The sequence below is a fragment of the Anopheles coluzzii genome, chromosome X, assembly GCF_943734685.1.
Source record: "Anopheles coluzzii chromosome X, AcolN3, whole genome shotgun sequence".
Classification (NCBI taxonomy): domain Eukaryota; kingdom Metazoa; phylum Arthropoda; class Insecta; order Diptera; family Culicidae; genus Anopheles; species Anopheles coluzzii.
The window spans coordinates 21,042,050-21,067,794 of NC_064669.1; the positions used below are offsets into that span (position 1 = coordinate 21,042,050).

The 25,745-nt window shown below is 46.7% G+C and overlaps 1 protein-coding gene across 6 annotated transcripts in view; it reads left to right on the forward strand.

The window, feature by feature from the left end:
* Window positions 1-25,745, forward strand: part of LOC120949189 (ubiquitin carboxyl-terminal hydrolase Usp2) — a 195,739-nt gene that overhangs the window by 19,791 nt on the left and 150,203 nt on the right. For all 6 annotated transcript variants that reach the window (XM_049606625.1, XM_049606622.1, XM_040366298.2 and 3 more), the window contains one exon: window positions 6,587-6,793. In XM_049606625.1, the coding sequence (XP_049462582.1) occupies window positions 6,634-6,793 (160 nt within the window). In that variant the 5' untranslated portion in view covers window positions 6,587-6,633. The remainder of the gene's footprint in view (window positions 1-6,586; window positions 6,794-25,745) is intronic.

A 25,745-nucleotide genomic window follows, 5' to 3' on the forward strand; every position in this document is an offset into this window, starting at 1 on the left:
TTTTTTTTATTCAGAAGTAACGGTCCAAAAAGGCCATATTGCTTAAGAGTAAAAAATACAAAGGTAGTTCATGGCACTACAATCCATATTGGCAAGGAGACATTTCCTTCTCGGAGCCATGGAAGGGCACCTTATCCCGGGTGTACTCGGACGGTTTGGTTTTGATCAATCCGATCCATGATTTTTGGTCCTATAAGCGTGGCGAAGGTTTACATCATTCGGTTTTCGAGGATGTCTATTCCAGTTCAATATTGCAAATTGCATTGCGGGGGTCTGTATCGTTTGGAATCCAGGCATTTCGTTAAATCCATCCATCCGAAGTGGTCCGAGTGTAGTCCAGTTTAGTGGCCCAAATCGCATTGCGAGGGTCTGTATCGTTGTAGTCCTTTCCATCAGTGGTCCGAGTGACATGGCAGGGGTCTGTATTGTTCCAGTTATCTAATAAATCCTTGCAAGAACATCGTTCAAGCAACGATCTTCTGTCTGCCGTCAATGCGGATTACTCAGCCATACACATTGCACTCATTCATTCTTACATTCATGCATACATTCATCCATCACAAACATACAAGCGATGTACAACATGTAACACATAGACAAACAAGAGGAAATAACATAAGATGCAAGATTGCTGTTGCCAACAATGTTGGTTGGTTCACAGACATTTTGCTTAAGGAAAGTCACACAGTTAAGCCGTGTTCTCTACAGAAATCGAATATGGCCCTTAGGAATTCCCAGTCCGATGCCGCTAATATATCCCGATTCAGAATATCAGTACATTTTCCCAGTTTTTCGACCGCATCCAGCAAGGCAGGTCGAGCAGACTCGTATTCCACGCAGGACCACAAAAGATGATCCATGTCGTGGAATCCAACCCCGCAGCCACATACCTTGGAGTCGACCAGTCCTATACGCTGGAGATGTGCACCCAATGCGAAATGATTAGACCTAAGTCTAGACATCATTCGAATGAACGCACGATCGCCAGGAGTGTTATGGAACCAAGGCTTCAAGCTTACACGAGGAGTGATTGTATACAGAAACCTTCCGAGTTCATCCGAGTCCCACAGATTGATCCGCAGGGCATGCACTTATCAATAATAAGGCATAAAAGATTGCGTCGAGCTCCGCTACATATACTGAGCATGGTTGGCGTAATTTAAAGAATGCTTCGGAGCACGTGTTGTATACACCAAATCCAATGCCCTGCTCTGATGAGGATCCGTCAGTATAAAAAGGGTTACTGTTAGCATGGCCATGTTTCTCCACAAATTTGCTGGGAATTGTCATCCGGCGAAGGTTATCGGGGATACATTTAATTTCCTCCTTCAATGAGGTATCTACACTTCAAATGGAACTGCAAGACTCTGGTAAGCTGGCACTAGTTATACTTTGATAAGTACTAGGGTGCACCTGTAAAGAAACAAAATCATGATAGACCTTCATGATTTTGCATTTAGAACCTATCTCTTACAGTGTTTCAAAGTTCTCGATTATCAAGGGATTTGATACTGTAGAGCGGACGAAAAGGCGAAGCGATAGTAGCTCAAAACGTAGCTTTAGCGGCATCACTCCGGACATCACTTCGAGTGACATGTTATGAGTCGACTTCATGCTACCTAGCGCGATTCTAAGACAGCGATACTGAATCCTCTCAAGTCGGATTAAATGCGACTTGGCTGCCCAGTGGAAGCATATGGAACCATACTCCAAGACGGACAGTATCGTTGTCTTATATAGGTTAAGGACGTCTTTGGGGTGTGCACCCCACCAGAGTCCGGTAATCGTTCTGAGAAAATTGGTTCTTCTTGTACACTTCTGTACCAGATAGTCAATATGTGTCCTCCATACATTCTTGATATCAAACCAAACTCCTAGGTATCGAAAAGATCTGGCAATGGATATCTTTTTACCATATAAAAAGATATCGACCTTTGGGTCAACCAAATTCAAGCGTCTATTACTCTCAGTGTTGTAAAAGAAAGAGAATATCAGGATTTCCGTTTTCTCTGGAGAAAACTCGATACCTAGGTTTGTGGCACACACTTCAAAATTGTTGAGTGTGGTTTGCAAAGGACTTTGAAGGTCGGTGATGTTGTTGCTGGCGACTGAAACAACACCGTCGTCCGCCAATTGCCTAAGGCTACAGCCAGGTGCAAGGCAAGTTTCTATATCGTTGACATAAAAATTGTACAACAAGGGGCTCAAACAGGACCCTTGTGGCAGTCCATAAAAGCTAACTCTCCGAATTTTCATGTAGGCATTATCGAAATTCATTGCCTTTTCCGAAAGGAGGTTGAATAAGATGTTATTCAGTCTTGGGGTTAAGCACGCAGATTCTAACTTTTGACACAGAACATTGACTGATACTAAGTCAAAAGCCCCCTTGATGTCAAGAAATACAGATGCCATCATTTCTTTACGAGAATGAGCCATCTCGATTTCGGACACAAGCAGCGCCAAGCAATCGTTGGTACCCTTGCCTTTGCGAAAGCCAAATTGGGTACTTGACAAGAGGCCTTTGGATTCAAGCCAATTGTCCAGACTAAAAAGAATCATTTTCTCAAATAATTTTCGCAGACAAGATAACATTGCTATCGGTCGATATGAGTTGTATTCTGATGCCGGTTTACCAGGTTTCAAAAGGGTGACTACTTTCACTTCTCTCCACTCCAACGGGACGGTGTTAAGTTCCAACATAATGTTGAATAATCTCAACAGCCGTTTCCTCGCCAGATCTGGCAGATTATGGAGCAATTTGTTCCGAATCTGATCCAGTCCTGGAGACTGGAATTGTTGCTGGAGTACAGAGCAAGCGATAGCTCAACCATTGAGAACGGTGAATCCATTTGCGGATCACTCCCATGAGCACTCTGTTGAAATGGTGGTGCTTGAGCGAAATCAGGGCAGACTTTTTGTGCAAATGGCTCTAGCCATGCCCCAGAAACCCTTTCGCTCTCGTTTGTTGCTTTGCTGTTGCGCATCCTTTTCGCCATGCTCTGAAGCTCCGTTAGCGAAGTGGAAGGCTTGAGGTTTTTGACATACCTCGGCCAGTATGACCTTTTTTTTGCTTTAAGCAAGTTTTTGCACCTACGCTCCAGGCCTCTATAATGAATGTATAGATCCATGGAACCGGTGTCTCTATACCTGGCAAAAGCCTTCCGCTTCGCTGAGAATGCTGCTTTACAATCCGCGTCCCACCAAGGAGTGGGTGGTCTTTTAAAAATCCTTGCCTGGGGGTCGGCCTCGTTTGGGCACCGAGGGCGCACTCGTTTATCGCCATAACGAGATTTGTATACTCTTCATTTACGGAGAAACTGGGTTCTACGCGGATTAGCAAAGCGGTCATTTGGTTGCCGTATTTCGTCCAGTCGATGTTCCTCGTTAAGTCACAATTAGCGGGGACTTGATCGACTGTGCGACTCCTCTTGATAATCGAGATCTTTATTAGCAGATGGTCGCTACCAAGCGGGTCTTGGATTACCTTCCACATAGAATCCAGCCCTAAAGACGACGAACAAAGAGAAAGGTCTGTTGCGCTGGGTCGTGCCATAGGTGAGGGCACCCTAGTTGCTTCACCAGAGTTTAGAATTGTCAAACTGTGTGTGTCGCAAATATCCCTAATGATTGGTGCACGATTATCGTCATGCGTGCAACCCCAATCTGATCCATGGGCGTTAAAGTCGCCCAGGATGAAAAATGGTTTTGATAGTACCGTTACTACTGTTAAGATCCTTGTTGATCTTCTTTGGATCCAGATTGGCTCCCGATGGGATATAAATTGAGGCAATAGAAACGTCAAGATCCCCTAGCTTTGCCTGGATCGCGACGTATTCGATTAGCTCGGGTGTGGGGAGGGGTATTCTGCTGAAGCTGTGACTGCTACGAATACCAATTAACACTCCCCTACCACACCTATCGCTAGTTGGATCATGTCGATCTTTACGAATAATATTATATCCCGGGAAGGTAATAATTTTATCGGGTGGGAGCCAAGTTTCACTTAGGGCAAATGCATTACAATTATATTGCCCTAGCAATACCTTAAAATAATCTATTTTTCCCAAAAAACTTCTGCAGTTCCATTGTAGTGTAGTAGTCATTGGAGGCATTAATCATCCAAACGGACCATCATACTTAGACATGGCCATTTTGATAACCATTGCCTGACCATTCCTCTTAGGAAAGGAAATACCAGGGGAATCAATCCGGTAAGGGGTTCCGGGAGGTGGAGGGAGTCAAGGAGAGAGTGTAAAATCTCTGTCAGGCTTGGGAAGGATGGCCTGGAGAAAGATCTGGGTTCGCTAGGGAACGCCAGATTGCTGGGATTGGAAGGGTTACGGGAACGTGGATGGGTGCGAGCGTCACGGGGGGGTTTGGAGTCCTGAGGTTGGCGTGGGGTCGCGTTGTCGTGACGTCGAGGTGCCTTTTTGGGTGAAGCTTTACTAATTTTTTTTATTGTCTTTTTGTTTGGTACCCGTGTTGTATGCAATCTTTTAACTCCATTTAATGGTGCCAGATTGGGCAACGGTTCATTACCCTCCAATAGGGAAAGGTTATCGAACGGATTCACACTTGAGGTGGACTTCAAAACATCGGCGTACAATCCTCTTGTATTCTGCAAGACGGCCCGTTTGTGTTCTGATTGTTTTTTTCGGTACACAGAACACAACGACATTTCATGCCATTCCTGCTTGCAGTGAATGCATTTCTGAGTTTCGGCCTTGCATTCGGATGTTGAGTGCGATCCCTTGCATTTGCCACACTTCACGGAGTTTGTGCAGTAAGGCTCTGAATGTCCAATCTGGCTATATTTTGTGCAGCATGCTATTTTTTGTACAAATGGTCGACGGATGGGCACTCTGAGTCCTTCAATGTACAGCATGTTTGGCAGGACTGTACCCTCGAAGGTGATCCGGAGTGAGGAAGTCTCACGGAACACCTTCTTTCCATCGACCGCACTTGAAGCGTAACGTTTTTTAACTTCAAGGACCTTTACCCAAGGGGAGGATTGGTGCAGAAAAGCCCCTTGTCCGTACTTTAGGATCTCCTCTAAAGGGTAATCTAAGTCATCAATGACACCGACGACTTCGACCAATCCACCGGGAATATATACCCGGTAATCTTCCGTATAGGACGGATCGGCCGCAATAGCATTGGCTTGCATCCGGTCTTTTGCGGTGACCCGCAGCTTGTTTGGACGCGGGCGAATAATGTCTAAGACACCAGGATAATTTTTATAAACAGATGCCGTAATTGCTTTTACATCGAGCTGTTTATTTTTCGGCATGAAAAATACATCATGTATCCCGTTATAAGATGCGGGATACGCTCGGAATCTGGGATGCCCCTTCAACGATCACGGGACGTTGAAGGTAAGGGTTCGTTACTAGCCTTTTTTTCGCATTCTGTCCTGGATCAGAACTTTTTCGCTTCACTGTAGTAAAGCCCTTCTCCGATTCATCCATCGGCTCCGCCTCCATGAGAGAGTCGGAGCGAGGGAAAGAAACCCAACTGTGTGACGAGAAAGGATAGGTAAACAAGAGAGGATCACTTACCACAAATAGACACACGAGAGCGAGAGTACACGACGAACGAGGGCTACGCACCTGTCCGACGAATGCGCTCTACACTCACAAACCTACACTACAGTACACACGCAGCACGTATACACGCGCTGCACACAACTCTACGCACTACACACTGTACGCACAGATCGCTTCCGTTCGTTCTCGCACGTATTCCCTTGCAGTGCGTATGGTCGAGGTCAGTGGCTTGTTGTCCGGCAAAGAATCCATCCACTTGGAGCGCGTATCGATCACGTCTGATTCGCTTCGTGGTTGGGGACAGAATGAGCCTGTGATTAATCGGTGTTTAAAATATTTTTTTGGCTTAAATTTTTGTAGTGGAGGGGCGAAAATGTGATATTCCCTCGCATGACTAGACTTGATGGAAACTCCACACATATTTAATGTTTGCATGTACAACTTGCATTAAATTAAAAGTACAAAGATAAAATACGACCATTTGTTCGAAGGATAAGTGTGTTACAAAAATCTTGTTCGCTACTAATGCTCCCGTTAGCTGGTCTGGCGAGCAATCATTCCCCAGCCCTGCCGAATTGCTGTTACTAACGCACAGACACGCTAGCCGGACTGTCTGTAGTAACGAGGATCACAATTTTGACAGGTTGTGTCATAATAAAAATAATCTATGATTAAAACCTGAAGCTAGTATAGCGAGTGATATTGTATAGAGAGTTTACATGATTTCAGTCGCCAACAATCAAACTCCATATTCTGACTAGTTTCGAGAAAGCTAGCAGTATTCGTACATTTTAAAATTGAGAATCAAATTTCCGACTTGTATTGTGCAAGCCTAGTCAGTGCTATTACTATCCTCGTCAGTTTACACCCATTTGCTGATACTAATTATCATAACACAGAGTGAATTAGTATCTAGTTAAAGAATAGAATTAATCTTTTTTTCTTATTTTAATAAACCCCTGTAAATAAATTCTCTTTCTATAAAGCTCATATCTTTTTAAAATTTACTTATGTTGTCATTTTTTCCATTCACTTTACAGACTAATTCATCTTATGAAAAGCAGATTAACGTAAAAGAAGGTGGAATATGCCAGTCACATCAACGTACTCGTCTAGTGGTAGTCGATACATTCAACCACCTGCAAGCCAATTCTCAAAATCAAGTTTCTCCGATCGTGTATACTACTCACCGCTATTGAACAGTACTAAGACTAGCAGTTTTCGAAACAGTAGTCTTTATCGCAACAGTATGTAAATGTTTGATTCATGTTTTTTTTTCAATTTAACCTTTACGGAAAGAGTGTGACTAATCTCAACTAACAAATATACCGACTATTTTACAAAATAAAATTATTGTCATTCTTTTGTAAGTATAGAACTGAGCATTAATAGAAAAATCTCAAGTGTTCATATGGGCCCTACAACTCATTCTGGCAGTCTGGTGGTACAGTAGTTAATTTAAACGACTTAGTTGTCGTAAGTCATGGGTTAAAGGGTAAAATAGACCGTCTCTCCGTAGCAAGGACTGCGTGACTATCCGACAGCGTGGATCTAAACAAAATGTCGAAAGTCCGTATAAGTCGGCATTTCTGCGAACGACATTATGCCCCATTTTTGGCATAAAGAAGAGCCACCACCACAACATTGAAGCGAAAATGTTTGATACATATCTAATAAATTGTTGTAAACAAAAAGAATCGCTAATATTTTTCCACAAAAACAAAAGCACTGACACACAACATTCCACAACGGGATCGCTGTCGAACACCTTCTTATGGCACATGAGTCCGGTATCCTCATGACATACTCCAGCCATCGTATCCTGTGAGCCTTCGCCACCGTAACGATGTTCGATTCGCCATACAGCTCAGCAAGCTAGTGGTTCATCCTTCTCCTCCACGCTCCATGCTCGAACACAACGCCAAAGATGGTCCGGAGGATGCGTCGCTCAAACATGCCCGAGCGTTTGCATCCTCCGCTCGAATGGTCCAGGACTCGTATCCATAGATGACCACCGGGCGAATCAATGCGCGATATATCTCACATTTCGTGCGGGTTTGAAGTCTTCTGGATATCAGCAGTCGGTGAAGCGCATAGTATGCCCGATTCTTTGGACAATGCGTCTCCGGATTTCACTGCTGATGTTGTTGTCCGAAGTAACGACCAGTCTGAGAAAGCAAAACTCCTTTAATACCTCGAGATTGCCGCCGTCATCTAATACACTACTTCCCAGATGGTCTGAGTCATCGGCGAGCAGGTACTTTGTCTTCGTCGCATTGATTCTCAATCCATTTCATGCTGCTTCGCGTTTGAGTCCTCACAAACCTTCGCTGTTTTCATGCCGATGATGTCGTTGTCTAGCCCCACGCCTCGAATGACACCTTCTAGGACAATGTTGAAGAGCAGACAGGAGAGTCCGTCACGTTGCCTCAGACCCCTGTGAGATTCGAACGATTCCGACGTCTTGGCTGCCGCTTGGTAGATGCAAAAGAAATTTGTGGCGAGGGGCACAAATCTACAAAACAGGATCTTGTAGGCGGCATTGAGGACTGTGATGGCTCAAAAGTTTGAGCAATCCAGCCTGTTGCCCATTTTGTAGACTGGGTGGATGACACCCATCTTTCACTCTTCCTGTAGATCTTCCCCGTCATGCAATTGACAGCGATTTGCGAGGGCGCGTGACGGCCAAGCTACACGTACCGGACGACATCGGACGATGCTATAAATCCGTTAACGCCAACTGTCAAATCTCTTACAAAACCGGCCCGCTGTGATCCGACACGGCCCGGCCCGACGCGAATCTCTTGTCTGCGGTCCTACGTTTTATGGCATCGTCCGATGTCGTCCGGTACGTGTAGCTTGGCCGTGAGGGCTTGCACGCCTTACAAGTTCACAGCCCCAGAGCCCAGCTGCATTAAAGATCTTGCGTACCTAGGAAGTTTTTTCACTCCTACTTTTAGCAGTTATGATTATAGCACCCCGAGAGCAGGTATAACAGTGCGATTGGTAGCATAAGAAACACATGAATTTTGACATTTTATTTTGCAAACACCCACAAATATTTATAAAGCGATCTTATCGTTGAACAACACTGAAAAAAAATTATGAATAAAAAAAAAAAATTTTAAAATACCATAAGATTTCGAGCAGATGATACTACTCGCAACCCTCGCAATGTTTGACGGGTCCGTCTTTCAAATTTTCATTATCAGCTGATGCATTCCCAAGTGCCACAAATCCATTAAACGACCACTAAACGGATTCGAAACGACCCGCTGCGCAAAGCGATCGAAAACTTCTCAAACTCAAACTGCAAACATATTTCACAGCCCATGGCTGTTAAATATTTCGCATTCAAAATTGTTGCAAATTTATAAATGAAATATTTCAAAATTTTCAGCGCTGATTTTTGGATTGAAATATTTCTTCCGTCGGAATCCAAGCGTTTTCGCTGACATTTCTGCTCGCTTTTTCGATCGCTTTTGGCGGAAAGCGATCGAAAATCCCCGCTGCACAAAGCGACGGAAGGCGTTATGGCGTGCTGAGAATTTTATCATGCCTTTCTTTTCTCTCTAACGGCAAATTTGTCGAGCAGCTCGTCGAGCTGCCCGCCCCTGGCTCCGCCTCATACCCCTCGCCTGAGCGCGCTGTCGAAGGTTTGAATGTGTTGGTGCGTCAGACGGCCAATCGCTGTCAGCCGTCGTCCGTGCTTTTTCCCTCCATAGCGCCATCTCTTTCTCGCGTGTGGACAATGCTCATGAGTTGCTGTGGCGCTTAAAAAACCGTTTATACACATTGCGGCGATGAAGTTGCATTTTTACAAATCAAACCAAAAAAGCGCAATGAGTTTAATCGATGCAATGTAAAAATGATTACGGAATCGCTAGCGCACGATGGAGGGTTTGCTGTGCAACGCGCAGAACCATAATTCGCTCTAACACGTTTCTAACACTAAGCTTTTGCTTTCGTCTGCTGTGGATTACATAGATATGCTCCTGCGCATGGTTGTGAGTGTGCGTGTGTATGCAAAACTGTCGCCAAATGTAATTTCTTCCGGAATGTTATGATCCATCGGTCAAAGAAAGGAAGGTGTTCATGAAAGGCGGAAAGACGAATTGAGGTCCCTGAGGAGGGGGTACTGACACACAGATGTTGAAAGATTGGACAGTATACTTAAATTGCCAGCGGATGGGGGGGGGGGGGGTGGCCATGGGACTCCTACGATCATCGGTCACAGGCCCTAAAATTGTAGTCGCCATGGGGGGAGGGGAGGTGCAAATGGTTCTCCAGCCACGGAGCCCTAACGACCATCTTTCCCGGGGCCCTTGTCGCTAATAATCTGTCCACTGATAGACATACGGCATACTACAGACTAGAGATCTTCGGCGACCGCCTAGTCCGCCTACCGTTAGGTCAACCGCTGGTTCATGACTGGGGTTTTTTATCGTGGAGGTGCATTCTTCCCCCTGCCTGCAGCGTATGCATCGGGCAGGAGACAGTGTGGCAGTATGCAAATTGCACGCTGGATAGGAGCGGTCCCGCGGCACCGCTATCGTTCCGCACATCTTAACAGCATGCCCGTCGTGGGTTCTAACCGCGTATGAACCGTCCACCGGAGCAAGGGGTTAGTCACCGGCTCCGGCTACGTGGTACTCAAGTCCTGAAAAGGCCGGCATGATTGCGTTGGCTATTACGCCAATAATAATAATAGTAATAATAAAAAGAACTTAGCGTAGCAGTCCACACCCGGGTAAGAGTTTGTCTTGACTTTGTTGCTGCCAGGCTACCGCTGTGGCGCGACAAATGCACGGAATGCACTCGACCAAAACATGAACCTACCGATCCGAACCCATTCCAAGGCAATGCCGGTCAATCGGCGTCATGATACCGACTGTAAGCCAACAAGCCACCAGATTCTGGACGGACAGGTGCAGCACCATACGCGCACCGTAATAAACAAATCCAGAATCCTCTTTTGTATGGATTCAATTCAAAATGTTGTTTCCACTTGCGTCCGCTAGCTAAATTAGAAATAAATGTGCAACAAATCACACGCACGTTTGCTTAAATCATGTGTCTTTTTAATACCCCCAACAGCAGAGCCGATCGCAAAGATGCCAATGCCAATGGTTGTGTTGTCTCTCAGATAGCGAGATCGAAAATGCGTGGTATTTTGTAGCCGCAGCGGATGAAAATGTACGCATCAGAATCAAATAGTTTTGGGGTTTCCAAACGCACGCACACACAAACACACAAACACGCGCGCGCAAACTCACACACAAACACACACACACACACACACACACACACACACACACACACACACACACACACACACACACACACACACACACACACACACACACACACACACACACACACACACACACACACACACACACACACACACACACACACACACACACACACACACACACACACACACACACACACACACACACACACACACACATACACACACACACACACGCACACATGCATGAACGCGCGCACGCCAGCACGCACGCACGCACACACACACGCACGTACGCGCGCCCGCGAGCATGAAAGCGCGCACGCCAGCACGCACCCACGAAAGCGCGCTCGCGAGCACGCACCCCCGAAGTCGCACAAGCACGCACTACACCCCCGAAGTCGCACAAGCACGCACTACACCCCTCCCCCCCCCACTCATGATTCCCCCCCCCCCCCCTCCACTCATGATCGATTACGACTACCTTATCGGTAGAACGGTTGGTTCAGCTTTCTTATAGCATCCTCATCCCTAGCGCCGGGCGGGGTGGGGGATCGCGACATGATAGAATGAATGGTCACTTTCCCCGCGCTGTGTGTGTGTGTGACGAGACCCAAAAACTCGAGACGGATTTCGGCACATTAAAAAAATATTTTATTGCCACTATACATCGTGGTACATGATGCTTAGAAGGTCGTTGAAGCATCAAACATGTTCAAATAAAAAAAATATTAGATTAGTGTTAGACGTTCTCCTACGCTTGTTTTAAATAGGCTTCTTCACCCTCAATTGGCAGGGGCATCGAATGGTCTCATCAGCAGCGGCACGAAATAAAATAAACCATCAATACACCGATAACACTTTGAATCCCAATCCAGCTTCTCCCACAGCGTCTCAAGGTCACACACAAATTCATAAATGCTAACACCCACCAATAACAATACACAACCGCAATGCACATATGAGTATCAACGCATACACCGCAACAGCCAATCAGCTGGCGGCGGAAGGCACGGGCTGAAGCGCAAGTAAGGCAAGGCAGGGCGAGGGAGGGAGGAGAAGCGGACGAAAAAATGGGCGCCAATTTTTTTAAATTTTTTGACCGTTTGTTTTGCTCCGCCGCCATAAATAGTTCGTCCATTTCGCCAGCAGATGGCGCTAAACTTGCTCGACCCAGCGCAGGAATCGCTGAAGTCCAGCGCGGGAGACCAGGCCAAATTTGCGCTGGCCAGCGCAGATTTTGGTGCATTTTCTGCGCTGGAAACTGCTCGAATTTGCGCAGCGGGGACTCAAGCGCTCTACCTAAACGGAATACCCGCACGACAAAATCGAGCAGTTTTGTAGCTCGGATTTTCCATCGCTTTCCGCCAAACGCGATCGAAAAAGCGAGCAGAAATCCCGCTGCGCAAAGCGATCGAAAACTTCTCAAACTCAAACTGCAAACATATTTCACAGCCCATAACTTTTTTTAACAGTCGTTTAAAGTTCATTTTGGTTTAACCGAGTTCATTTGTTGTTCATTCCTGTTAAAATAAACGACCGTCAAAACAGTTAACGACTGCTCGATATCGCATATAGGCAAACACCCCGCTGCGCAAATTCGAGCAGTTTCCTGCGCAGAAAATGTACCAAATTCTGCGCTGGCCAGCGCAGATTTTGGCCCGATCCCCGCGCTGGACTTCAGCGATTCCCGCGCTGGGTCGAGCAAGATTAGCGCCATCTGTTGGCGAAATGGACGAACTATTTATGGTGGCGGAGCAAAAAAAACGGTCAAAAAATTTAAAAATATTGGCACCTATTTTTTCGTCCGCTGCTTCTACCTCCCTCACCCTGCCTTGCTTTACTTACGCTTCTGCCCGTGCCTTCCGCCGCCGCTGATTGGCTGTTGCGGTGTATGCGTTGATACTCATATGTGCATTGCGGTTGTGTATTGTTATCGGTGGGTGTTAGCATTTATGAATTTGTGTGTGACCTTGAGACGCTGTGGGAGAAGCTGGATTGGGATTCAAAATGTTATCGGTGTATTGATGGTTTATTTTATTTCGTGCCACTGCTGATGAGACCATTCGATGCCCCTGCCAATTGAGGGTGAAGAAGCCTATTTAAAACAAACGTAGGAGAACGTCTAACACTAATCTAATATTTTTTTTATTTGAACATGTTTGATGCTTCAACGACCTTCTAAGCATCATGTAGCACAGTGTATAGTGGCAATCAAATATTTTTTTTAATGTGCCGAAATCTGTCTCGCGTTTTCAGGTCTCGTCACACACACGCACACACACAGCGCGGGGAAAGTGACCGTTCACTCTATCATGTCGCAATTCCCCACCCCACCCGGCACTAGGGATGAGGATGCGCTATATGATAGCTGATGATTGCGGAAGGGGAGGGGGGGTTTGGTGGAGAGTGCGTGCTTGCGTGCGCGCTTTCGTAGGTGCGTTCTCGCGTGCGCGCGTTCGTAGGTGTCTTATCGCGTGCGCGCGCGTGTGTGTGAGTGAGTTTGCGCGCGCGTGTTTGTGTGTTTGTGTGTGTGCGTGCGTTTGGAAACCCCAAAACTATTTGATTCTGATGCGTACATTTTCATCCGCTGCGGCTACAAAGTCCATGCATTTTCGATCTCGCTATCTGAGAGACAACACAACTATCGGATTGGCACCATCATCTTTGCGATCGGCTCTGCTGTTGGGGGTATTAAAAAGACACACGATCTAAGCAAACGTGCGTATGATATGTTGCACATTTATTTCCAATTCAGCTAGCGGACGCAAGTGGAAACAACATTTTGAATTGAATCCATACAAAAGAGGATTCCGGATTTGTTTATTACGGTGCGCGTATGATGCTGCACCTGTCCGTCCAGAATCTGGTGGCTTGTTGGTTTGGAGTAGTTATCATGACGCCGATTGACCGGCAATGCCTTGGAATGGGTTCGGATCGGTAGGTTCATGTTTTGATCGAGTGCATTCCGTCGCGTCACAGCGGAAGACCAGGCAGCACCAAAGTCAAAACAAAAACCTTCCCCGAGTGTGGACTGCTATGCTAAGTTCTTCTTCTTATTGTTATTCTTATTATTGGCGTAATGGCCTACGCGATCATGCCGGTCTTTTCAGGACTTGAGTACCACGTAGCCAGATAGTCACCTCTTGCTACGGCGGACGGTTCATACGAGATTAGAACCCACGACGGGCATGCAGATGTCCGGAATGATGGCGGTGCCGCGGGACCGCTCCTATCCAGTGTGCAATTTGCATACTGCCACACTGTCTCCTGCCCGATGCATACGCAGCAGGCAGGGGGAAGGATGCACCATAAAAAAACACCGTCATGAACCAGCGGTGGATCTAACGGTAGGCGGACTAGGCGTTCGCCGAAGATCTCTAGTCTGTAGTATGCCGTATGTCTATCAGTGGACAGATTATTAGCGACAAGGGCCCCGGGAAAGATGGTCGTTAGGGCTCCGTGGCTGGAGAACCATTTGCACCTCCCCTCCCCCCATGGCGACTACAATTTTAGGGCCTGTGACCGATGATCGTAGGAGTCCCATTGCCACCCCCCCCCCCCCCCCACCCCATCCGCTGGCAATTTAAGTATACTGTTCAATCTTCCTACATCTGTGTGTCAGTACCCCCTCCTCAGGGGCCTCAATTCGTCTTTCCGCCTTTCATGAACACCTTCCTTTCTTTGACCGATGGATCATAACATTCCGGAAGAAATTACTTTTGGCGACAGTTTTACATACACACATGCGCAGGATGCTTAGCATATCTATGTAATCCACAACAGACGAAAGCAAAAGCTTAGTGTTAGAAACGTGTTGGAGCGAATTATGGTTCTGCGCGTTGCACAGCAAACCCTCCATCGTGCGCTAGCGATTCCGTAGTCATTTTTACATTGCATCGATTAAACTCATTGCGCTTTTTTGGTTTGATTTGTAAAAATGCAACTTCATCGCCGCAATGTGTATAAACGGTTTTTTAAGCGCCACAGCAACTCATGAGCATTGTCCACACGCGAGAAAGAGATGGCGCTATGGAGGGAAAAAGCACGGACGACGGCTGACAGCGATTGGCCGTCTGACGCACCAACACATTCAAACCTTCGACAGCGCGCTCAGGCGAGGGGTATGAGGCGGAGCCAGGGGCGGGCAGCTCGACGAGCTGCTCGACAAATTTGCCGTTGGAGAGAAAAGGAAGGCATGATAAAATTCTCCGAACGGCATGATTTCTTCCGTCGCTTTGCGCAGCGGGACGGGGAAAAAATTCGAGCAGTATAATTAAACGACTGTTAGTTTATATCGCATACGCTCTTGACAGTCGTTTGTTTAACGGCGGCATAGGACCAGTCGTTAAAATTAACAAATGAACTCAATGCGTTCGCGATGCCAAATTCTAGCAATTTTGAACGACTCTGGTTAATTTTTAACGACTGTTAATTTTAAACCAATTCTTTCGCGATACCAGCTCATGGCTGTGAAATATTTCGCATTCGAAATTGTTGCAAATTTATCAATGAAATATTTCGAAATTTCAGCGCTGATTTTTGGATTGAAATATTTCTTCCGTCGGAATCCAAGCGTTTTCCTTGACATTTCTGCTCGCTTTTTCGATCGCCCGCACGACAAAATCGAGCAGTTTTGTAGCTCGGATTTTCGATCGCTTTCCGCCAAAAGCGATCGGAAAAGCGAGCAGAAATGTCAGGGAAAACGCTTGGATTCCGACGGAAGAAATATTTCAATCCAAAAATCAGCGCTGAAAATTTCGAAATATTTCATTTATGATCATTCATTTCATTTATTTCATTTCATGAGCTGGTATTGCGAAAGAATTGGTTTAAAATTAACAGTCGTTAAAAATTGCTAGAATTTGGCATCGCGAACGCATTGAGTTCATTTGTTAATTTTAACGACTGGTCCTATGCCGCCGTTAAACAAATGACTGTCAAGAGCGTATGCGATATAAACTAACAGTCGTTTAATTATACTGCTCGAATTTTTTCCCCGTGTTTGCCTATATGCGATATCGAGCAGTCGTTAACTGTTTTAACGGTCGTTTATTTTAACAGGAATGTACAACAAATGAACTCGGTTAAACCAAAATGAACTTTAAACGACTGTTAAAAAGAGTTATGGGCTGTGAAATATGTTTGCAGTTTGAGTTTGAGAAGTTTTCGATCGCTTTGCGCAGCGGGGCACGACAAAATCGAGCAGTTTTGTAGCTCGGATTTTCGATCACTTTCCGCTAAAAGCGCGCTTTTAGCGGAAAGTGATCGAAAATCCGAGCTACAAAACTGCTCGATTTTGTCGTGCGGGATCCCGCTGCGCAAAGCGATCGAAAACTTCTCCAACTCAAACTGCAACCATATTTCACAGCCCACCCGCTGCGCAAAGCGATCCAAAAACTTCTCCAACTCAAACTGCATACATATTTCACAGCCCATGGCTGTTAAATATTTCGCATTCAAAATTGTTGCAAATTTATAAATGAAATATTTCAAAATTTTCAGCGCTGATTTTTGGATTGAAATATTTCTTCCGTCGGAATCCAAGCGTTTTCCCTGACATTTCTGCTCGCTTTTTCGATCACTTTTGGCGGAAAGCGATCGAAAATCCGAGCTACAAAACTGCTCGATTTTGTAGTGCGGGGACCCGCACGACAAAATCGAGCAGTTTTGTAGCTCGGATTTTCGATCGCTTTCCGCCAAAAGCGATCGAAAAAGCGAGCAGAAATGTCAGGAAAAACGCTTGGATTCCGATCGAAGAAATATTTCAATCCAAAAATTTCAGCGCTGAAAATTTCGAAATATTTCATTTATAAATTTGCAACAATTTTGAATGCGAAATATTTCACAGCCATGCGCTGTGAAATATGTTTGCAGTTTGAGTTTGAGAAGTTTTCGATCGCTTTGCGCAGCGGGGATGTCAGGAAAAACGCTTGGATTCCGATCGAAAAAATATTTCAATCCAAAAATTTCAGTGCAGAAAATTTTGAAATATTTCATTTATAAATTTGCAACAATTTTGAATGCGAAATATTTCACAGCCATGAGCCGGCATCGCGAATAAATGAACACATTTTAACAGTCGTTTAAAGTTCATTTTGGTTTAACCGAGTTCATTTGTTGTTCATTCCTGTTAAAATAAACGACCGTCAAAACAGTTAACGACTGCTCGATATCGCATATAGGCAAACACGGGTAAAAAAATCGAGCAGTATAATTAAACGACTGTTAATTTGTATCGCATACGCTCTTGACAGTCGTTTGTTTAACGACGGCATAGGACCAGTCGTTAAAATTAACAAATGAACTCAATGCGTTCGCGATGCCAAATTCTAGCAATTTTTAACGACTCTGGTTAATTTTTAACGACTGTTAATTTTAAACCAATTCTTTCGCGATACCAGCTATGGGCTGTGAAATATCTTTGCAGTTTGAGTTGGAGAAGTTTTCGATCGCTTTGCGCAGCGGGTATAGAAAGACTTCGTTTAGCAGACGGTGAACGACTCATGCATTCTAAAAATAGCAAAAAGCTAGTGGCACCATCTGTTGGTGGGATACCCAACCAGAGGAGCTTTCTCGCTTGGAGGAGAGCTTTCTCATTTTCTCTGTACTGTTGTATGGTTTCGCATTGAAGTTATGTATCGCTAGAACTAAAACGGCAATACGATTGTTGAACTACTAAACTCCAATGGAAACCACCAGCACTGAAGCAAGTGAGATTCGTGTAAAGGACGTTAGTGTTGATACCCTCATATCTGACCCCACACGACCATTCATATCGATTTTTACTCGGAAAGTTAGAAGATGATAATGAAACTTGATTAGATTAGATGAAACTTGTCGAAACACATTGCAAGAAAAGGGCAGCATTATAATGATGATTTATAATACGCCAACTACTGAGAAAAATCAATGAAGCTATGGAGCTTTCGTATTTTATATGAATGGGGCCCTTCACGATCAGTTTTATGTATGGAGTTTGACAGTTGGAGGCTGAAATCATCGTAACACTCTATACAAAACCACACATAAAATTAGCCTGCAATTTTCAGTCTAGATTATTCTAGCCTCACAGCTAGAATTAGATTCGAGTGCCTGCTCGAAAAAATGGCAAAACACCCCGCTGCGCAAAGCGACGGAAGGCGTTATGGCGTTCTGAGAATTTTATCATGCCTTCCTTTTCTCTCCAACGGCAAATTTGTCGAGCAGCTCGTCGAGCTGCCCGTCCCTGGCTCCGCCTCATACCCCTCGCCTGAGCGCGCTGTCGAAGGTTTGAATGTGTTGGTGCGTCAGACGGCCAATCGCTGTCAGCCGTTGTTTTTGCACGAAGCCGTAATTTCTTTCGACGAAAGAACCCGTACACGAAGCACTTACACACGGATAAAGATAAACACGTTTTATTTGCAATTAAAGTATACTTGCGGTGACCTCCGTTCACGTTGAGATCAATATGATAAGAGGGCGATCGATCCGCTGATCGATCGCTTTATAGATGCTTCTCGCAGGAAGCAGGATAGCGCATTCTCTCGTTGCCACGTGCCGAACGATAACGTGTCGGCCCGTGATTGGTCGAGCTGGTGCGTGGGAGAAACGCATTCTCCTAGACGTATGCGGGAGAAACGCATGCGAGAATTCGCATGCCGACGTGTCGGAGTCGACATCAGGATTACAATTCGATTTGACCGTTTATTGCGACAACCATCCTCCCCCCTTTGGGAAGAAGACTTCCTTCCCAAATATTTCACGCTATTAGGTGGTCGTGCTTGTGTCCTGACTTCAAAGAGCATTTCGTGTAAGACATGTTGAACGTTGAGGTTTTCTCGTTGCTTATGAAAGTTTTCCCAAAACGTACCTGTGTTGCGTTAGCTCCCCCCGTGGGGAGGGCGCACGCACGATAGACGAGAGGCCACCACGCTGGATGCCACAGTGCGATCACGGAGCGACACGAAGCAGGAACGTAGCACCGCTCAGGAACGATGAGGACTGGAGCAGGTGCAATCACGGAGCGGCACGAAGCAGGAACATAGCACCGCTCAGGAACGATGAGGACCGGAGCAGGTGCGAGGTCACACGGTGCAGTCACTGGACGGCACAGTGCGATCACGGAGCGACACGAAGCAGGAACGTAGCACCGCTCAGGAACGATGAGGACTGGAGCAGGTGCGAGGTCACACGGTGCAGTCACTGGACGGCACAGTGCAATCACGGAGCGGCACGATGCAGGAACGAATGGGCATGGTGAATGGGGTGCGATGATAACCTGATAGTTACTTCTCACTCCCATTGCTTTCGACGTGCAGCATCGTATGGTGTTTCTTGGAGCATACTTGGCATCGTTTCTCGTAAGGGCATTTTGCTGCAGCATGTTGTCGGGAGAAGCAATTGATGCACTTACCTAAGGCCATTATGTAATTGGTACGCTCCAAAAACGACCGCACGCGCAGTTCCGGACACAACGTGGACCCGTGCCCTGTTTTATCGCACGCATAACACCGTCGCACCGCCATCCATGATTGGTTTCTATTGCCTACTGTTCCGATATTTGCATGTCGGCCTTCTGCGAGCACAGTAGCGGACAGCATCGCGCGCTCCGTCCGCGCCGGTGCGTGGTTCGTAGCGGGACGTTCCGTCCGGAAGTTGTTTCCTGGCTTGGCCTTTGGTTCGTAGTAGAGGGTGTTGGCCAGCTGATCTAGCTCGTTGCGGAGTACTTTCCACGTAGGGATCTGCTGAGAATCCAGGCGGCGAGTGATCTGAGCAGCGGTTTCTTCGTCCAACTTGCTCAAAACGAAGCTCACTATCATTCCGTCTTCCACTGCTGACGCGGCTTGATCCATTTTGCCAGCAATCTGGCGCGCTGACGATGTCGATGTTTCAACGACGTCGATAAGCCGCATCAATGCCGTTGAAGACGCTGCTGTCAATTTGGGTAACGCGTACAGCTGCTGAAAGTGGCCGAGAAATGCCACGCGCTTCTTGTAGAAGCGTTCCTCAAGACGTTTCCACGCGTCTTGGAAGGTCATCCCAGCATTTTCAAATGCTTCGCAGCTGTCACGGGCTATTTCACACCGTTCAAAGCATTGGATAAGGAAAGCATAGCGGTCTGCATCTTCTTCCAACCCAGCCACGCGTTTGTTGAATCGCCCTGCGAACGCGGGCCACTCCGATGGCGATCCAGAAAATTTGGGTAGGTCTAGCCGTGGGAGATGGTTCTTCTTTGCAGTGGCCGGCAGCATCGTAGCGTCGAGTGCTGGCGTCGCAAATGTGTTTCCCGGGCGCAGCTCGGCCAAAGCGCATTTTGCCGTCGCGTACGCCTCGGTGAAGGGGACCCGTCTTGGGTGCGGTCCCGCGAGACCCTCGAGCTGCAGGAGAGCATTTCTACCGTCGGTCCATAGTGACTCTAGGATTTCGGCTTTTATGGAAGCCATGGTTTTAGAGAGCTTTCCTTCGCGAGCCTCATCGAGTATTGCCTTAACTGCACCTTCCAACGCAGTTAGCTGACGCGCTGCCTCGATGCTGTGCTCGCTATCACCCGGTGTCGTCATGGCTGAAGCACTTACGATAACTTATACACTTACACGAAGCACTACACTCGCGTTAAATCACGTCGGGGTCACCAAATGTTTTTGCACGAAGCCGTAATTTCTTTCGACGAAAGAACCCGTACACGAAGCACTTACACACGGATAAAGATAAACACGTTTTATTTGCATTTAAAGTATACTTGCGGTGACCTCCGTTCACGTTGAGATCAATATGATAAGAGGGCGATCGATCCGCTGATCGATCGCTTTATAGATGCTTCTCGCAGGAAGCAGGATAGCGCATTCTCTCGTTGCCACGTGCCGAACGATAACGTGTCGGCCCGTGATTGGTCGAGCTGGTGCGTGGGAGAAACGCATTCTCCTAGACGTATGCGGGAGAAACGCATGCGAGAATTCGCATGCCGACGTGTCGGAGTCGACGTCAGGATTACAATTCGATTTGACCGTTTATTGCGACAACCAGCCGTCGTCCGTGCTTTTTCCCTCCATAGCGCTATCTCTTTCTCGCGTGTGGACAATGCTCATGAGTTGCTGTGGCGCTTAAAAAACCGTTTATACACATTGCGGCGATGAAGTTGCATTTTTACAAATCAAACCAAAAAAGCGCAATGAGTTTAATCGATGCAATGTAAAAATGATTACGGAATCGCTAGCGCACGATGGAGGGTTTGCTGTGCAACGCGCAGAACCATAATTCGCTCTAACATGTTTCTAACACTAACCTTTTGCTTTCGTCTGTTGTGGATTACATAGATATGCTATGCATCCTGCGCATGTGTGTATGCAAAACTGTCGCCAAAAGTAATTTCTTCCGGAATGTTATGATCCATCGGTCAAAGAAAGGAAGGTGTTCATGAAAGGCGGAAAGACGAATTGAGGCCCCTGAGGAGGGGGTACTGACACACAGATGTTGGAAGATTGAACAGTATACTTAAATTGCCAGCGGATGGGGTGGGGGGGGGGTGGCAATGGGACTCCTACGATCATCGGTCACAGGCCCTAAAATTGTAGTCGCCATGGGGGGAGGGGAGGTGCAAATGGTTCTCCAGCCACGGAGCCCTAACGACCATCTTTCCCGGGGCCCTTGTCGCTAATAATCTGTCCACTGATAGACATACGGCATACTACAGACTAGAGATCTTCGGCGACCGCCTAGTCCGCCTACCGTTAGGTCAACCGCTGGTTCATGACTGGGGTTTTTTATCGTGGAGGTGCATTCTTCCCCCTGCCTGCAGCGTATGCATCGGGCAGGAGACAGTGTGGCAGTATGCAAATTGCACGCTGGATAGGAGCGGTCCCGCGGCACCGCTATCGTTCCGCACATCTTAACAGCATGCCCGTCGTGGGTTCTAACCGCGTATGAACCGTCCACCGGAGCAAGGGGTTAGTCACCGGCTCCGGCTACGTGGTACTCAAGTCCTGAAAAGGCCGGCATGATTGCGTTGGCTATTACGCCAATAATAATAATAGTAATAATAAAAAGAACTTAGCGTACCAGTCCACACCCGGGTAAGAGTTTGTCTTGACTTTGTTGCTGCCAGGCTACCGCTGTGGCGCGACAAATGCACGGAATGCACTCGACCAAAACATGAACCTACCGATCCGAACCCATTCCAAGGCAATGCCGGTCAATCGGCGTCATGATACCGACTGTAAGCCAACAAGCCACCAGATTCTGGACGGAAAGGTGCAGCACCATACGCGCACCGTAATAAACAAATCCAGAATCCTCTTTTGTATGGATTCAATTCAAAATGTTGTTTCCACTTGCGTCCGCTAGCTAAATTAGAAATAAATGTGCAACAAATCACACGCACGTTTGCTTAAATCATGTGTCTTTTTAATACCCCCAACAGCTGAGCCGATCGCAAAGATGCCAATGCCAATGGTTGTGTTGTCTCTCAGATAGCGAGATCGAAATTGCGTGGTATTTTGTAGCCGCAGCGGATGAAAATGTACGCATCAGAATCAAATAGTTTTGGGGTTTCCAAACGCACGCACACACACAAACACACAAACACGCGCGCGCAAACTCACACACAAACACACACACACACACACACACACACACACACACACACACGCACACATGCATGAACGCGCGCACGCCAGCACGCACGCACGCACACACACACGCACGTACGCGCGCCCGCGAGCATGAAAGCGCGCACGCCAGCACGCACCCACGAAAGCGCGCTCGCGAGCACGCACCCCCGAAGTCGCGCAAGCACGCACTACACCCCGCCCCCCCACTCATGATTCCCCCCCCCCTCCACTCATGATCGATTACGACTACCTTATCGGTAGAACGGTTGGTTCAGCTTTCTTATAGCATCCTCATCCCTAGCGCCGGGCGGGGTGGGGGATCGCGACATGATAGAATGAATGGTCACTTTCCCCGCGCTGTGTGTGTGTGTGACGAGACCCAAAAACTCTAGACGGATTTCGGCACTTTAAAAAAATATTTTATTGCCACTATACATCGTGGTACATGATGCTTAGAAGGTCGTTGAAGCATCAAACATGTTCAAATAAAAAAATATTAGATTGGACGTTCTCCTACGCTTGTTTTAAATAGGCTTCTTCACCCTCAATTGGCAGGGGCATCGAATGGTCTCATCAGCAGCGGCACGAAATAAAACAAACCATCAATACACCGATAACACTTTGAATCCCAATCCAGCTTCTCCCACAGCGTCTCAAGGTCACACACAAATTAATAAATGCTAACACCCACCAATAACAATACACAACCGCAATGCACATATGAGTATCAACGCATACACCACAACAGCCAATCAGCGGCGACGGAAGGGACGGGCTGAAGCGCAAGTATGGCAAGGCAGGGCGAGGGAGGGAGGAGAAGCGGACAAAAAAATGGGCGCCAATTTTTTTAAATTTTTTGACCGTTTGTTTTGCTCCGCCGCCATAAATAGTTCGTCCATTTCGCCAGCAAATGGCGCTAAACTTGCTCGACCCAGCGCAGGTCACACACAAATTAATAAATGCTAACACCCACCAATAACAATACACAACCGCAATGCACATATGAGTATCAACGCATACACCACAACACCCAATCAGCTGGCGGCGGAAGGCACGGGCTGAAGCGCGTGCAACTTGCATACTGCCACACTGTCTCCTGCTCGATGCATACGTTACAGGCAGGGGGAAGGATGCACCTCCACGATAAAAAAAAAAACACAGCCATGAACCAGCGGCGGACCTAACGATAGGCGGACTAGGCGGTCGCCGAAGATCTCTAGTCTGTAGTATGCCGTATGTCTACAAGTGGACAGATTATTAGCGACAAGGGCCCCCGGAAAGATGGTCTTTAGGGCTCCGTGGCTGGAGAACCATTTGCACCTCCCCTCCCCCCATGGCGACTACAATTTTAGGGCCTGTGACCGATGATCGTAGGGGTCCCATGGCCACCCCCCTTCCCGCCGGCAATTTAAGTATACTGTTCAATCTCCCAACAGCTGTGTGTTTATTGCTTAACACGTTCAGATCGATGGCAGGCCCCACTGCCTGCCAGTGAACTTTCCAGCCTGCGTTCTAGGTGCTGGTGGAAAGGAAAGTTGATGAAAATCAGCAGCGGGATGAACATGTTAATGCGAATTAAGATTCAGCGCGTTTCATAGCAAACCAGCGTTAGCTAGCGATTCCTTAGTCATTTTTACATTGCAGCAATTGAACTCATTGCGCTTTTTTTTTGTTTGATTTGTGAAAATGTAACTTCATCGCCGCAACGTTTGTTAACGGCATTTTTAGGCGCCACAACAGCTCGCGAGCATTGACCACACGCGAGAAAGAGATGGCGCTATGGAGGGAAAAAGCACGGACGATGGCTGACAGCGATTGGCCGTCTGGCCATAGTTTTGAAAGAATCACGCGACACACTCGCACTCCACTACCCCATCCCATGGAAAAACGCTCCCACCATCGAGGTGTTGACCAAAATTTCGCTGTGTGCATGAGACACACACTCGCACTCCTCCAGCCCTCCACAGCTGAACGCTCCCACCGTTGCGAATTTGCGAGAATTTTTGCTCTGAACGTGAGACCCTGAAGCGCCAGAGATGACACTATGTGTAATGACGATCATAATTCGATATGATCAAAATGCGTCGATTATCGTTTCATTTATCTGGTAATGATGTTTTCACTTCATCAAAATTTTAAACATTAACAACTAGGCTGATAACAATAATTGAAATGTAAATCAGAATAAATTAAATTCATTTGAAGTAAAATGAATTCCATTATACTCTATTTTGATCAAATGATCAACACTTGTACATAGTGCCATTTACTTTGTGTTCTTCACTCTCGCGCTGTGTTGTGATCGTTCGAAACTCATTGCCAGAACGAATGCAAATTTCATTTGGGAAGGATCGGTGCCGGAAGATGCAGTGAAAATTATAAAATGTTTATAGAAAAGTGGTTAAGTAAATCGTGAAAGATGTAAACGCAGGCGCAACTGCAGTTTGTTTTGTTACATGATCTACGGGTAAGTGCATGCATAAGAAGAAGAATATTTCAAATGATGTTTGTTTTTTAACAATCGTATTGCTTTTAATGTTTGTTTATTCTTCTATTATTTGCCATCACACCTAGCTATTTCATTACCAAAGCATCTGATAACCGATCAAAGAAGGTGAATCGGGCTTACAGAGTCGCCGTTTAAATTCAAATGTCTTCGTGATCGGTAAGTTTTAAATAGTCCTAGTTATGTTCACCATTCTAATGCTAGATATATCTTTCATTCCTCAGGAAAACGCATCAAACAACAAGTGTTTTTCTTCCAACAGCACGCGCCATCGGTGGAGCAAGCAGCCAACGATTTGATCGCCAGTACGCGCCATCAAGAATTGATATTTTGCCAAACAGTACTGTGAATAAAAAACTGCACACTTACTGTCGGAATTTCCTGGAATTTTTTGATCGGTCTACGCTCGCGGGAATGGTGGGTTCGTTGAGGAGAAGGAAAGAAAGGGTGGGAGCGATGATTAACCAAAAACGTGGCATTGAGAATGAGGGGAGGTGCGCTCAGCGCTCACGCTGGGACACTCACGATGCTTGAAATAAAATGTTAACAAGCATCGATTTCAAGCATGCATGTCGCGCGACATTTTGCCAAGCGGGTTACTTATCCGGCGCTACAACCACTTTGCGGTCTAGGCCTGCCTCAGGAGTGTCCAAAACCGCTCACGGTCTCGTGCATTCATCAGCCAATCCGTTATCCCGGCCTTAATGACGGACGCCTCCACGCCATCTTGCCACCCACATATGGGCCTACCACGCCCCCTCGGTCCTTGTGGACGGCCTAAAAAGACTTTACGGGCTGAGTCGTCCGTTTCCATGCGTACAACATGGTCAGTCCACCGGAGCCTGGCGAGC